General features: G+C 39.3%; 1 protein-coding gene across 2 annotated transcripts in view; it reads right to left on the bottom strand.

Annotated features, from left to right (window-relative positions):
* Window positions 1-16,503, bottom strand: part of LOC133517635 (L-threonine 3-dehydrogenase, mitochondrial) — a 32,505-nt gene that overhangs the window by 14,922 nt on the left and 1,080 nt on the right. Inside the window, exon 1 of one of the 2 annotated variants that reach the window (XM_061850985.1) lies at window positions 5,247-5,691. The exons of the other annotated variant lie outside the window; for it this stretch is intronic. Coding sequence (XP_061706969.1) covers window positions 5,247-5,352 — 106 coding nt within the window. The 5' untranslated portion in view covers window positions 5,353-5,691. Of the gene's footprint in view, window positions 1-5,246; window positions 5,692-16,503 lie in introns of those variants that run through there. 2 annotated transcript variants of the gene reach the window in all.

Genomic DNA, 16,503 nt, shown 5'->3' with positions numbered 1-16,503 from the left:
GGGGGAGCAGTGTCGTGGTCTTCAAAAACGCAAAGATGTGTGAGCCTTTCAACGACCGAGGCAGAATTTGTTGCAGCCAGCCTAGCAGCCCAGACGGTAATTTGGCTCAATCGTCTCTATAAAGAAGTGCGAGGATTCGACGTTATACCTACATTGTTTGTGGACAACCAAAGTGCAATCAAGCTAGTCAAAAACCCTGTGTTCCATTTCAAGACTAAGCATATAGATACACGGTATAAGTTCGTGCAAGAACTGCACCACGAAAAGATGGTAGATGTCCTCTACGTGCCATCCAAGGAGCAAGTAGCGGATACGTTGACAAAAGCTTTGCCCAAGGAAAGCTTCCTCAGAGCACGCACCTTGTTGGGCATGATAAGTAAGCCTGCCCTGATGTAGGGGGAGTGTTGAAACTGGCCATCAGGTACATACTTTTTATATATAACTGCTGTATTTTCAAATGTATATTTGACAGACTTCAATAAATAGTTCTAGAGGAATATTTGTTTCAATAATTCTGACAGATGATTTTAAAACCAATTATTCTTGATTTTTAATATACTAAGACTTTTCCTACGGGGTGCAATTTTTCGGAGAAAACTCGATTTTTCTGATACGCGCCATACAAAGATTTTGAAAAAAAAATATAATTAATTATTTTTCCAACCAAATTAGCTAAGATTAATTTTTGGACACAATAAAACCCAACAAAAGCTATTCCAATAAAAAAAGTTCAAAATTAATACTTCGGTTTCTATTTCTATGAAGGCCGATTTTCAGCCCACCGTGCGGCCGCCATCTTGGATTCCAAAATGGTCATCATTTTCGAAATCTGCACTCCCTAAAACCTATAAAACGATATCCATGACGACTTTTATGACAGAATGCACGGCCGCCATCTTGGATTCCAAAATGGTCATCATTTTCGAAATCTGCACCCTCGAAAACCTATAAAACGATATCCATGACGACTTTTATGACAGAGTGCACGGCCGCCATCTTGGATTCCAAAATGGTCATCATTTTCAAAATCTGCACTCCCTAAAACCTATAAAACGATATCCATGACGACTTTTATGACAGAGTGCACGGCCGCCATCTTGGATTCCAAAATGGTCATCATTTTCGAAATCTGCACCCCCTAAAACCTTTAAAACGATATCCATGACGACTTTTATGACAGAGTGCACGGCCGCCATCTTGGATTCCAAAATGGTCATCATTTTCGAAATCTGCACTCCCTAAAACCTATAAAACGATATCCATGACGACTTTTATGACAGAGTGCACGGCCGCCATCTTGGATTCCAAAATGGTCATCATTTTCGAAATCTGCACTCCCTAAAACCTATAAAACGATATCCATGACGACTTTTATGACAGAGTGCACGGCCGCCATCTTGGATTCCAAAATGGTCATCATTTTCGAAATCTGCACCCCCTAAAACCTATAAAACGATATCCATGACGACTTTTATGACAGAATGCACGGCCGCCATCTTGGATTCCAAAATGGTCATCATTTTCGAAATCTGCACCCCCTAAAACCTATAAAACGATATCCATGACGACTTTTATGACAGAGTGCACGGCCGCCATCTTGGATTCCAAAATGGTCATCATTTTCGAAATCTGCACCCCCTAAAACCTATAAAACGATATCCATGACGACTTTAATAACATAGTGCACCGCCGCCATGTTTGATTCCAAAATGGTCACCATTTTCGAAATCTGTACTCCCTAAAACCTATAAAACGATATCCATGACGACTTTTATGACAGTGCACGGCCGCCATCTTGGATTCCAAAATGGTCATCATTTTCGAAATCTGCACCCCCTAAAACCTATAAAACGATATTCATGACGACTTTTATGACAGAATGCACGGCCGCCATCTTGGATTCCAAAATGGTCATCATTTTCGAAATCTGCACCCTCGAAAACCTATAAAACGATATCCATGACGACTTTTATGACAGAGTGCACGGCCGCCATCTTGGATTCCAAAATGGTCATCATTTTCGAAATCTGCACCCCCTAAAACCTATAAAACGATATCCATGACGACTTTTATGACAGAGTGCACGGCCGCCATCTTGGATTCCAAAATGGTCATCATTTTCGAAATCTGCACTCCCTAAAACCTATAAAACGATATCCATGACGACTTTTATGACAGAGTGCACGGCCGCCATCTTGGATTCCAAAATGGTCATCATTTTCGTAATCTGCACTCCCTAAAACCTATAAAACGATATCCATGACGACTTTTATGACAGAGTGCACGGCCGCCATCTTGGATTCCAAAATGGTCATCATTTTCGAAATCTGCACCCCCTAAAACCTATAAAACGATATCCATGACGACTTTTATGACAGAATGCACGGCCGCCATCTTGGATTCCAAAATGGTCATCATTTTCGAAATCTGCACCCACGAAAACCTATAAAACGACATCCATGACGACTTTTATGACAGAATGCACGGCCGCCATCTTGGATTCCAAAATGCTCATCATTTTCGAAATCTGCACTCCCTAAAACCTATAAAACGATATCCATGACGACTTTAATAACATAGTGCACCGCCGCCATGTTTGATTCCAAAATGGTCACCATTTTCGAAATCTGTACTCCCTAAAACCTATAAAACGATATCCATGACGACTTTTATGACAGTGCACGGCCGCCATCTTGGATTCCAAAATGGTCATCATTTTCGAAATCTGCACCCCCTAAAACCTATAAAACGATATTCATGACGACTTTTATGACAGAATGCACGGCCGCCATCTTGGATTCCAAAATGGTCATCATTTTCGAAATCTGCACCCTCGAAAACCTATAAAACGATATCCATGACGACTTTTATGACAGAGTGCACGGCCGCCATCTTGGATTCCAAAATGGTCATCATTTTCGAAATCTGCACCCCCTAAAACCTATAAAACGATATCCATGACGACTTTTATGACAGAATGCACGGCCGCCATCTTGGATTCCAAAATGGTCATCATTTTCGAAATCTGCACCCTCGAAAACCTATAAAACGATATCCATGACGACTTTTATGACAGAGTGCACGGCCGCCATCTTGGATTCCAAAATGGTCATAATTTTCGAAATCTGCACCCCCTAAAACCTATAAAACGATATCCATGACGACTTTTATGACAGAATGCACGGCCGCCATCTTGGATTCCAAAATGGTCATCATTTTCGAAATCTGCACCCCCTAAAACCTATAAAACGATATCCATGACGACTTTTATGACAGAGTGCACGGCCGCCATCTTGGATTCCAAAATGGTCATCATTTTCGAAATCTGCACCCCCTAAAACCTATAAAACGATATCCATGACGACTTTAATAACATAGTGCACCGCCGCCATGTTTGATTCCAAAATGGTCACCATTTTCGAAATCTGTACTCCCTAAAACCTATAAAACGATATCCATGACGACTTTTATGACAGTGCACGGCCGCCATCTTGGATTCCAAAATGGTCATCATTTTCGAAATCTGCACCCCCTAAAACCTATAAAACGATATTCATGACGACTTTTATGACAGAATGCACGGCCGCCATCTTGGATTCCAAAATGGTCATCATTTTCGAAATCTGCACCCTCGAAAACCTATAAAACGATATCCATGACGACTTTTATGACAGTGCACGGCCGCCATCTTGGATTCCAAAATGGTCATCATTTTCGAAATCTGCACCCCCTAAAACCTATAAAACGATATTCATGACGACTTTTATGACAGAATGCACGGCCGCCATCTTGGATTCCAAAATGGTCATCATTTTCGAAATCTGCACCCTCGAAAACCTATAAAACGATATCCATGACGACTTTTATGACAGAGTGCACGGCCGCCATCTTGGATTCCAAAATGGTCATCATTTTCGAAATCTGCACCCCCTAAAACCTATAAAACGATATCCATGACGACTTTTATGACAGAATGCACGGCCGCCATCTTGGATTCCAAAATGGTCATCATTTTCGAAATCTGCACCCTCGAAAACCTATAAAACGATATCCATGACGACTTTTATGACAGAGTGCACGGCCGCCATCTTGGATTCCAAAATGGTCATAATTTTCGAAATCTGCACCCCCTAAAACCTATAAAACGATATCCATGACGACTTTTATGACAGAATGCACGGCCGCCATCTTGGATTCCAAAATGGTCATCATTTTCGAAATCTGCACCCTCGAAAACCTATAAAACGATATCCATGACGACTTTTATAACAGAATGCACGGCCGCCATCTTGGATTCCAAAATGGTCATCATTTTCGAAATCTGCACTCCCTAAAACCTATAAAACGATATCCATGACGACTTTAATGACATAGTGCACCGCCGCCATGTTTGATTCCAAAATGGTCACCATTTTCGAAATCTGCACTCCCTAAAACCTATAAAACGATATCCATGACGACTTTTATGACAGAGTGCACGGCCGCCATCTTGGATTCCAAAATGGTCATCATTTTCGAAATCTGCACTCCCTAAAACTTACAAAACGATATCCATGACGACTTTTATGACGAGTGCACAGCCGCCATCTTGGATTCCAAAGTAGAAGTCTACTTGAAACGGTACCTTACGGTACCCTTTCAACTGTAGCGGTACCGTTTGAAAAATGTACCTATTACATTTTATTTATTCGGGTACCGTTACAGTTGTATAGCTTTTCAATTGATACCCTTAGTTTAGGTATCGGTCTTGTGCGATTTTATTCGGGTACCGTTAGCTTTGGATACCTATTCAATTGATACCCTTTGTGTAGGTATCGGTCGTTTGCGATTTTATTCGGGTACCGTTACAGTTGTATAGCTTTTCAATTGATACCCTTAGTTTAGGTATCGGTCTTGTGCGATTTTATTCGGGTACCGTTAGCTTTGGATACCTTTTCAATTGATACCCTTATCTTAGGTATCGGTCTTTTGCAATTTTATTCGGGTACCCTTAGCTTTGGATACCTATTCAATTGATACCTTTATTTTAGGTTACCGGTCTTTTGCGGTTTTTCAGTCCCTGATCCAACTCAGTGAATTTTTGTATCGAAAAGTGAAATAACGAAACGAGAGCCTATCCTAATTTATTTAAATAGCTCGGTCTCATGCCACAAATTTCGGGAGGTCTCATCATTCGTTACGAATTAAAAATACATAAGTAGTTCCTACTTAAGTATACGTACTCGTAAGTACATACTCCAACTTACCGGTAATTAAAATTTTTGGTGGAGCCTGCTTGCCGCCGTTTACACTATACGTCCTATAAATATTAATCGCGTGAGAAGTCCGGCACATTTTCCTCAGCAACATCATGCCACAATACAAAACACGACGAAACACTTAGTAAGATGGACGGTAACTGGCTTCAGACAATATTGGGTCAGATCGTGCTAAGGAATGGAAAAACTGGTTGCCGGTCGAGCCTCTACGCAAACACTACTGCAAGCGGAGGTCAGTTAAAGGAAAATGAGTCGTAAATCATCAAGTTATAGCTTTGACTGGCGAAAATTGGATCGTGAATGGAGTAGAGGTGTGTCGCGATCACGATGATGTTTTTTTGTTTCATGCGACCTTAAATTTTTGCTATTCGTGCATTGTTATGTAAGTAAAATATTTGCATAATTACCTATGATGAAATGATGATGTCCGAGTTATAGGAAGGTGGCTAACTTTACTTACTTACATATTTTCCAAGTGTCATAGCGTTACCAGGAATTCTCCCTCTAACATAGCATGTAAAACGCCAAAAACGTTATTTTTATTTAGGGTCATTTGTACCTGCGTCTATTATAATGCCTAAAGTATTACTTATCTTATTGTACTTATTTACTTACTTTAGTATTATTGCTTAATGAAATCGTAGAAGCAATATTTTCAGTTAAATGCCAGCCTAAGCAAAAATTACGATCCCATACGTGGTATACAGAGGGCCTACCGCGAACCACGTTCAACGTGTTGCCTCTCTATCGCACTTGTAAATTCGTACGTAAGTATGACAGGGAGGCAACACATCGAACGTGGTTCGCGGTAGGCCGTCAGTTTTTGAATTTTAATTTGTTATATTTGTTTGTTGTTTGCGAACGTCGAACGTGGTTCGCGGTAGGCCGTCAGTTTTTGAATTTTAATTTGTTATATTTCTTGTTCAAAAACTGACGGCCTACCGCGAACCACGGTCGACGTGTTGCCTCCCGGTCACACACTTCACACTTATGTACGAATTTACAAGTGCGACAGAGAAGCAACACGTCGAACGTGGTTCGCGGTAGGCCTTCTGATATCCGCGGTCCCGAGCACGCACATCTAACACGCTCATGCTTACGCCCATCAGGGCGTATGCACATCAGGGCGGCTAACGGGAAAATCGAAATTCGTCAATTGCGGGCATTTTTCTCTGTCACTCTAATTACGTGTTAGTGAGAGTAAAAGAGAAAGATCCCCGCAAATTGCGAATTTCGGTTTTCGCGGTAGGCCCCCAGAACCCCTAGTGTAAATGTATTCGATAGCGTGACGTGACGTACGCGTTTACGTTATGACTCATTTTGTATGGGATTTAGAAACACCGCGCCAAGCGGGGCTTTTTGGAAACTCAAAATCCTATACAAACGTACGTCACGTCACGATATCGAATAAATGTACACTAGGGGTACAGAAATAGAGATAAAAAAATCCATTTAATTTAACCGTTTTTTATATATTTATTTATAATTATAATAAACAAAATATATTTCACAAATACGTTTAAACGTGTGAAATGTAATTCCGGACTATTTTTATACGGACGTATTGGAAATTGACCCTTAATAGAGTTCTGCTAATCTTGGTATTATTAGTACATAGTAAAAACATTATCTATTTAACATCATAGACAAATAAAAAAAATATCATTTCCAAGCTCTACATAATTATAGCCGTTATTCAGAACTAATCTCGCAGTCTAGAGTGAACCAATATATTTCTGACCCATACTTGACAACACATACGTATGTACTCGTACCTACCTAGTTGGTTACTAAGTTCTGTTAATCGATTTGCAACCTCTTTATTTCCTTTAAAACAAATGCTACCGAAAAAATTAAAAATGACATAATGTGGTAGATTTGTGAGCTATAATTATATACCACACATAACGTTTATCTCGTCGTATCTATAATGAATTGGGGCCTAAAAGAGAATTATATCGCAGTAATTGCGTTGCACAAATGTGGGCACCCGCCACACATGATTTTGAAGTTGCTTGAAAACCTAAAAATCAACAAACAATTTGTTTATCGCACAATTAATAGATACAATAGTACTCAGAGCTTTGATGACCGCAAGAGGTCTGGAAGACCACGCGCCGTTCGGACCCCAGCTCTAGCTCTAATAAAGGCAGTGAAGGCGAGAATTGCAAGAAACCCCGTCCGGAAGCAAAAGATGTTGGCAATACAGATGTCTGTGAAGAGAAGCTCCCTAAAAAAAGTTATCAATACCTTGGACTACACGCTTACCGCAGACATAAAGGTCATTTGCTTAATGGACGATTAAAGACTATGAGGCTAGAGAGAAGTCGCGTGCTATTGAAGCGGTACGCACAAAATGGCCACCGAAAAATGAAGAATGTTGTAACCGCCAGAATGACAGAGTGTATGCAAAAAACAGTCAAGAGGCGATTGCGGCTGTTCCGAGAGTGCAACGAGGCCATCATCCCTCTTATGTGATGATTTGGCTGGGTGTGTCATACTCAGGGCTAACACAGGTTCATTTCTTTGAAAAAAGTGTGAAAACTGGGGCCAAAATTTATCAGGAAACCGTTCTCGAACCAAAAGTGAAGCTCTTAAGCCACACCCTATTTCAAAACCAGCCATGGGTCTTTCAACAGGACTCAGCTCCTGCACATAAGGCAAAAACAACTCAAGCCTGGTTTCGAAGGAACAAAATTGACTTTATTGCCCACGAAGACTGGCCGTCCTCCAGCCCAGACCTTAACCCCCTGGATTATGCCATATGGCAGGTTATTGAGGAGAAAGCCTGTGCTAAACCCCACACAAATGTTGACTCCCTCAAGCAGGCCATAGTTAAGACAGTGACGGAATTAGACATGACAATCGTGCGTGCCGATATTGATGACTGGCCTCGTCGTTTGAGGGCCTGTTTCAAGGCCAGAGGAGGCCATTTTGAATGATATTGTCATATGTAATTCCTGATTTTGTGTATTTCATTTTAATATATAGTTTATTCAACTTTCGTTCGTATATTTTATGTAGATAAAGATTATTGCAGTAACACAATTTAGTAACCTAGGTATAAAGATGCGTCTCTTAGTTATACTTAGAGTCGGACCAAGCTAACTCTGCATGGCATTTGCAACAAAGTCATAATTTATGACTAATTTCTATACAAATAATTTATTGAAAAAATTATTATACAGTAGTACCTCTTAAAGACTAAGAATTGTTATTAGAGAAAAGAAGGATTGTTATTAATGAAAGTATAACGTTTATAATGACATTCCTTCCCTTTTTACTGTTAAGTCGGTTCTAAGTTAACTTAGACGGACTCTACTAAAGATGGGCACATAGTCATTATCCATTACACGCGTTTCGTGAATCGACGTGCTATTCTCGCCGGCCTAATGTTTTGCCAAACAAGCCTCAAGGAGAGCTGGTTTTTTGCCCGTCGCGGTTTCGCGGTTCGCGGATATATGGGCGACGCATAATGTTTAATTTCTTTCGGTGGGTAATAAGGGGCTCCCCGCGGTTTTCATCAATTTTTTTTCTAGGACAGTGTATACCTTCAGTTCTTCAATAAGTTACCAAGGGAAGTATTGGATTTACTATTTCCTGGACTTAAAAAATACTATATCTCGTATTACACCGTCGAAGAGTATAATATTAATGATAAAAATGCCATGCCCTCCTATAAAAAAATACTTATTAAAAGTAACATACAATTGGTAAGAAGTATAAAGGCGAACTTGTCCCTTTGAGGGATCTCTTCCAGTTAACCTAATAACTATAACTACTATAATGACTTTTGACTTTACTTTGGAAAAATTTTGAGTCGATATTCCTACATTTCCACTACAGATATATATTATAAGACAAACGGCTATCGGTTCCTCAATCTTTTATTTCCATTCTGGTCAGCCGGTTTCTGAAAGAAATGAATACTTATTTTTTATGATTTTTTAAACATTGTCTAAAAAAACACTTTAATTAACACAAAAATTATGGTAAGAAAACCAGTTTTTCACCTAAAATTGTTCAACTTTGATGCCAAATATCTCGAAGACAATGAACTTTGAAGCAAATATGTGACCGCGGACGTTGAAACCACTTGCCATAAGCCATAAGGACGCCTTGACAGAATATTCGTATGTATAAAGATACAAGCAAATCTCGTCCTTTTGGCTAGCAACAAAGTGGGACGATTTGCCAGCCGCGGTCACATATGGGGATACAAAAAACATAAGAAAAATGTAAGGGATTCAGATCGAAGGGTCATTGGCGCCAGGGGCCATAAATTAATACAAAAGATGACGTTATATTTTTAAGCAACAGTATTTTATACAATCGTGATATGATACGAGTAGAGAGCTTTTTGTCGAGTAATACTGTGTTCAGGCCACGAAGCTTGCTGAGTGGCCTAAGTAAGGTAAAGATGGAATAGCTTGATTATATCATTACTATATTAGCTGAAAGACTTCCACCTTCGGCGGTTATCACACTGGATGCGATTCGGACGTCGGTCCGATGTGCGAGCAAGATGTCGCTATAATATGCGCATAGGGTTGTCTTACTCAAACATCGGACCTACGTGCGAAGTGTGATAACCGCCTTCGAACAAAGCTCCACAACGATCATGCGATTCGTGCGCTGATGCCATTACTAGACTAGGCGGTCTGCCGTGTCAGGTTATTGAAAAACAAGGAAAAAGATTCCATAATTCGAAGACATTCCTCAAACTGTTGAATATGCACAAAGTTAAATGATTAAAAAGCGATAAAAATGTATATCTAAATCTTAGGACTTTCGCACACGGAGACGTTCTGCAGCAACACAACTCTTTTCAACTAAATATCCTTCCCCCTTTACCCTCGTCACTTTTTTTATACCACTTGGCAAACAAGCATACGGCCCGTCTGTTGGTAATCGGTCACCGTAGCCTATGGACGCTTGCAAATTAAATTCAGTTTCAACACTTTCAACTTCATGCGCGTTGCCGATGCCCACCCTTTACAACCTGTACAGTCCTTTTTTGAAGAATCCCCATACTCTATTCCCTCGAGAAAACCTCTTCCCTACCCCACTCTCCTTCGCAATTATTATTCCGAATTCCCAACCCAATTGATGGTGGGGTATGCCTTCCTTGACTTCTCCTTCCACTTTGCCCTGTTTGGCGTGTTCACGTGGCGTGAGATGGCTTTCACAGCCATTGAAAAGAAAATGGCTTCGTCACGTCAAATGTCAACTTGAACGAGGCGGTAAACTCGCCTTTGGATGCTCGGAGCATTCCATTCCAGTAAGCAGATATCATTAGCTTAACTTCACTTGACTTGAAGTTGAGAAAGTTAGCTTATACCAAACGGAGCGACAACGCATACGTATTGTCAGCCATATATCAAGCCGAAAAATAAGTGTTATGCATAATCAATGGCTGTATGTTAACCTTTTGAACGCTAGACGACGAAGGAATATGCGATTATTTAAGCGGAATTGAACTTTACGGAGTCCCGCGTACGTTCCTATTGCATTGGCGAAGCTGTCGGCTGTAGCTGTCGTTGATGGCGTATAACTTGGTAAGACTTTCCGATGACGGCCACAGCCGACTGTGATGGTTAAAAGGTTAATGGTTCTTTTACGTTCTTCAGCATCAAAAGTAAGCGTATCCGACTATGCGTCAAAAGTAAGTAAATTTTATGTAATACAATTGGAATCTGGTACATACTTTTCAACGTGAACTGTAGAGATATATTTGAATATATCACTATTTTGATAAGTATTCCAGGGTGGGTTTGTGTCTTCGTGTGCGACCGCTCTAAACACTCCATCATTTATTGCATGTGTTTCAAATTACATGGCAGTTTGCACAATTAAGCGACATGTCAATTGTATTGTCCACGCGCCAAACTCCTTCCTTATTACTACATAGTAAGATTTCATGGAGATAATACCAAAAGATTCCTTATTTTGCAATTTAATAGACAAAGATTGTAGATAAACCAGATGCGACACATCCACCTTTGTTAGGTACTTTGTGTCCTGCTACGAATCACACTCATAAGTCATAGGTGTCACTTATATCCCTATGAGTGTGTTTAGAAGATGCACTCAAATTCTCTTGTGCTGATACGGAAATGCAGTATTTATATGCGGTCGATTAATGAGACCAAATGGTAATTATTCAATTTCAAAACCGATAAATGTGGTAATTGTCGTCTTCCATGGAGTAAAATGCAAGAGGCTTAAGTAGGTATAATTTTCCAGAAAGTCAATCCAGTGAACTTTAACCTATTGTTTGTGTTTGATTAGGATCCTGATCCTGACTTAATTTTGAGTCATGTTTTTATATTTCTTTCGTGAACGATTTTTTCTGGAGATATATGAAAGGTTAAATTGGTGATGATTATGGTGTGGCATATCTGCCAACTGCTTCAACATTCAACTACGAACTTGACTGTTCCTAAATACTAAAGATTTCAAAACTCAGTGCCAGTGTCACTCATAACATTTCTACCTAACTATCCATCTGTATCCCAAACTCGCACGTTACGTCGGTACGGCACGCGCCACAATGGTGAAAGATAAGTTTCTTGGTGCGCATCGAGCTGTGAACCGAAAGTCTGGTGTTTACATGCGAAATAGACTTCGTATCCCAGTTTGTGTCTAGCCACCGCGGGCCCCGCTTGCCTCTGGATTGTTTACAAGTGTCAATCAATTACGCAAGTTCATTACAATTCTGTAGTGTCGTTCTGTTTGAATTATCTGATCTGTGGTGTGTTTAAAGGATATTTTCCAGGTATTGGCGATTTATGGTTTGATATGCATAGTTTAATTAATAGTAGGTACCTACTGCAGCTGTGGCAGCAGATTCTGAAATTAGAGATAATTCAGTTTTTTGGGTAGGTAAATACTTAAATGACCTCGACAAATTAAAAGATGTGAGCTGTATCTTTTTGCCTTTACCTATTTAGCAACACGAACAATGAAACACAAACTAGTGAAATAAGCAATAATAATAAGCAATTCTAAAAATACCAACTTAACCGCCATCTGCATATTAAACAAATTCAACAAACTCATTAAGTACCATTAGGTATATACGTCTTAATTTGACAAAAGAAAGTTCAGAGAAAACCTCTTTTCACGTCAGCAGCTCGAACAAGGGTAATTTGCTGCTTAAAAACAGTGAGCAAAATCGCATTTTGCTCACCGAGTGAGACAAAATAACATTCAAATTTAATAAATACACCATATTTTACGTATTTTATTATACAATCAAAACAATGAACTTATACAAATTTACGCAATTGTTACGCAGTAAATAATTCTACTTAACTACTTTTAACGATCTCTACTATAGTTGACAAATAGTAGTATCCGCAATTCGGACCGGATCATACAAAGTTTTTTTTTTACAAAAAGAAGTTGTCAATTGATGATGATGATGTACGTTAATTCATTATTTTCGTATTATTTTATTGAAATTTCTTTCGTTTTGTTTTATTGCGGTAATTAAAGTTAATTGTTAGAATACCTTCAGAAAACATGAGTGAAATAGTGATCCGTCCGTCTGGATTACATTTTTTCAGGTTGTATTTTTTGATGGCTGACTGACGTGAAAAATTTTGTGTACTACACGAGATCAAAGTTATTTACATCTCGTGCGCTTTCGAGTCCCTTACTACGCTCAAGATTCTCAATTAGATTATTATAGAATCTTTCGCTTGCACGGGACTCAAAACAAGCACTCGAAGAAATATCAAACTTTGCTCTCTTGTTGTACAAATAACTATTTTAATAAGATTATAAGTGCGATACCGATTTTGCCACTTATGGAGTCATGTGTGATGCGTGTTGCATCTTTACCATTCATCTGTTCTATTCATTAAAAACCGAAAAGATTTATTATTAATGCATTAAGGTAGCATTTTTGACAATGTTTTTTCTTCTTCTTAACTTAACATTACTAGGGAAACAAAAGAGGTTATGGGATTGGAAAATAAATAAATAAAACAAAAAAAGTAATAAATATTATAGGACATAGGTATTTACACAAATTGACTAAGTTCCACAGTAAGCTTAATAAGGCTTGTGTTGTAGATACGTAGACAACGATATATATAATATATAAATACTTAAATACAAAGAAAACGCCCATGACTCAGGAACAAATATTCATGATCATCACACAAATAAATGCCCTTACCAGGATTTGAACCCGAGCCATCGGCTTCATAGGTAGGGTAAAAACTATATAACTATAGGGTTTATAGGTAGGGGATAAAATAGAAGTTGAAAGGGTTCGTGCAAATACACACTGCAGTCACTTGTCTTTTTTTCAACCCCGCCGGATACAGCAAGCCGTGTGTCTATTAGTGTTTGATTTTTACAATACTATACAATACAAATCCTTTTTATTGCACAACCTCTGAAAAAATCTACATGGAAACACATAATAATGAAGATAGAGGTAAACAACAGGCAGGATTTTCCATTTCTTCATGCCGTAGTTTATTTATTTAAATTTTATTGCAGAAATAAAAAACTTATGCCAAAAGACATTCTCTACCAGTAAACCTTAAGGCAAAGCAGAGAGATTTATTGTTAAAAGTAAACTAAGTAGGTGTATTAGTAAGTAAAGTTAAAAGTATTCAACTGGCTAAAAATTAGGAAAACCGACGGGAATCGAGATCTATGGACTTTCCGCCACTGCTAGGTAGGTTCCTAACAGTGGCAATTTATAGGTAAAAATAATAATAAAATGGGGGCTTATTAAGCGCGATTATTTTGTATTGTCTAAATCAAGGAATTATTATGCAAGCTGATGTTAATTCAGAGGAAAAATAGTTATAATAGGGAGCAGCTATTGTCTGAGTTTGACCAGGATTTATTCTTATAAGGTATGTAGGTATCTTGAAATAATTGAAACTCTTTAATGCATTCGTACTTAGTTTAGATACTCGTAAGGCAAGAATCTTCTATATTCTATAATGATCCCTCATTTCTTTCTACGCATGTCGTACGGTCGAATTCACAATAGTTATTTGTGGGGCAGAGTTGTTGTTGATACCCGAGAAAGCGAAAGATTCCACAAAGGTTCTAGAAGTGGAATATTGAGTATTACACGAGGGTTTCAAGGCACGAGGGAAAACAAACTTTGCTTCCGAGTGAATCACATAAATTTTCACCACACCAAAGCGAGGAAAATACCAAAAAAATCAAACCGAATCAAATCCAAATGAACGTAAAAATCATTCAAAATCATCATTTAAAAGTCAATTCTACCAAGCGGTTAGGGTTGAAGATATGGCCCGGCTCAAAGCGGTAAGACAACTTGAATCGGGGGCCTGGTTGCAGGCACTGCCTTCGCCACATTTGGGGACCCTACTGGACAAAGACACCTTGAGAGTAGGAGTCGCCTTACGAGTCTTACGATTGGGTTCCAAGGTGTGTGAGCCCCATCGCTGTATATGTGGAATGATGGTGGAAGCGAATGGACACCATGGCCTGAGCTGCTCCCGGTCTGCGGGGCGGTTCCCAAGACACCATGCCATCAATGATTTAATACGTCGTACCATGGTCTCGGCGAACGTGCCTTGCATTCTGGAGCCTCAAGGCTTAAGCCGTACAGACGGCAAGCGCCCCGATGGCCTAACGCTGGTTCCATGGGCCAAAGGCCGCTGCTTGCTGTGGGATGCAACTTGCGTGAGTACATTTGCGCCTACTCATCTTGCTCCCACTAGCAGGTTGGCAGGCGCAGCCGCGGAAAATGCCGCGAGGCTCAAGCGATTAAAATATGCCAACCTGGAACCAGCGTACGATTTTGTTCCGGTTGCGGTCGAAACGGCTGGGCCGTGGTGTTCGGAGGCGAAAAAATTGGTTAGAGATTTGGGGCGGCGTCTACGTGACAGAGGGTGCGATCCCCGTTCAGGCTCCTACGTAGTCCAACAAATATCGCTTGCCATCCAGCGCGGCAATTCCGCAAGTATTTTTGGTACATGTGCATGCGTTTGGTTTTTAGATTTTAAGTTTAGACATAGTGATTTTTGTGTATGTAATGTTATTTGTATTAATTCATGTGTTGTTTGTCAATATTAAAGGACATTTATTCTACCAACTAACACAAGGAAACAACTCAAAATTTGCATCTGATTACTTTGCGGACATGTGGATAAAACTTTCTCATTAGTTTTTGAACATCAAGAAGGCCTTTACCAGTTGGTGTGGTGAAAATATATTTTTCATCACACTTGCCCGAAAAAGATCTTATTTCATGCAGGTGTACTGAAGGACAAAGGCCTATTTTGTTCCCGCGGCAGTTATGGGTTGTGAAAAAATAAAACGCTATAACTCCCTAGGGAATTATAGCTTTTTAAAATGTCACTTATTCATACAAACCAAGTAGCATTAATGAGTTTTACTTTTAAAATACTGACGTTCATAATTTAATATTTTTGTTTATGTTTAAAATTATTTAATTTGATTAATTTAAGAGCCGTTTAAAATATTTTTACATAATCGTGGCTGAATGTCGAATAGGTGCCTATCTGACAAAAAAATACAAAATGGCGGACGAATGTTTGATGTCACCGTATTTAAGAATTATTTCGCTTAAAATTTAGTTTTTTTTCGCAAGTGTGATGAAAAACATTGTGTGTAACTCCAGGGGTAAGAATATTGCAAACTCGGGTCTTTAATTCCCACCCTCGTATCCTAAATTTCACTTACCCCCCTCGTTGCACAATGTACTATTTGCAACGTTGGCTTGTGAACTCGACTACTTATACAAGATGATTCAGAGCTCGGGAAATTTGTTGTGAGCCTACAAAGTTACCGGCTGTTATTGAACTTTTGCGGCACTAGGGTTAATTTTCCATAATTATTCTAGGTACCCTTTGAATGGAAAACTGGCGTGAGGCGTGACTATTATTTGCTTGGCTTTTACCTCAACAGGCTCGAAAATGTATACTTTATCGTCAAAAATCTGTGTAGCGACAAAAACTAAACATACCTAAAGTGGAATTGCTTTTTCGCGCTAGTGGATAAGTAATTATGAAGATTGTAGATTAGGTAAAGACACTTAACATTAGATGTATAGGTGCTCTAATTTTGTATTATCCTAGTCATACTGATGAAAAGTGATTTAAAACTCTCGCAATTCCCTGGCAATTCCTAGCTGAGCAACTTATCAAATCTCGAATTTTTGAAGCTGTTTCTGTCGCGCTGCGGTGGGCGGGAGTGCGTGCGTGCGATAAGGACAACT

The sequence above is a fragment of the Cydia pomonella genome, chromosome 5 (genome assembly GCF_033807575.1).
Source record: "Cydia pomonella isolate Wapato2018A chromosome 5, ilCydPomo1, whole genome shotgun sequence".
In the NCBI taxonomy this organism is placed as follows: domain Eukaryota; kingdom Metazoa; phylum Arthropoda; class Insecta; order Lepidoptera; family Tortricidae; genus Cydia; species Cydia pomonella.
Note: the sequence above shows the minus strand (reverse complement) of the source record. Positions and strands in the feature narration are given on the sequence as shown.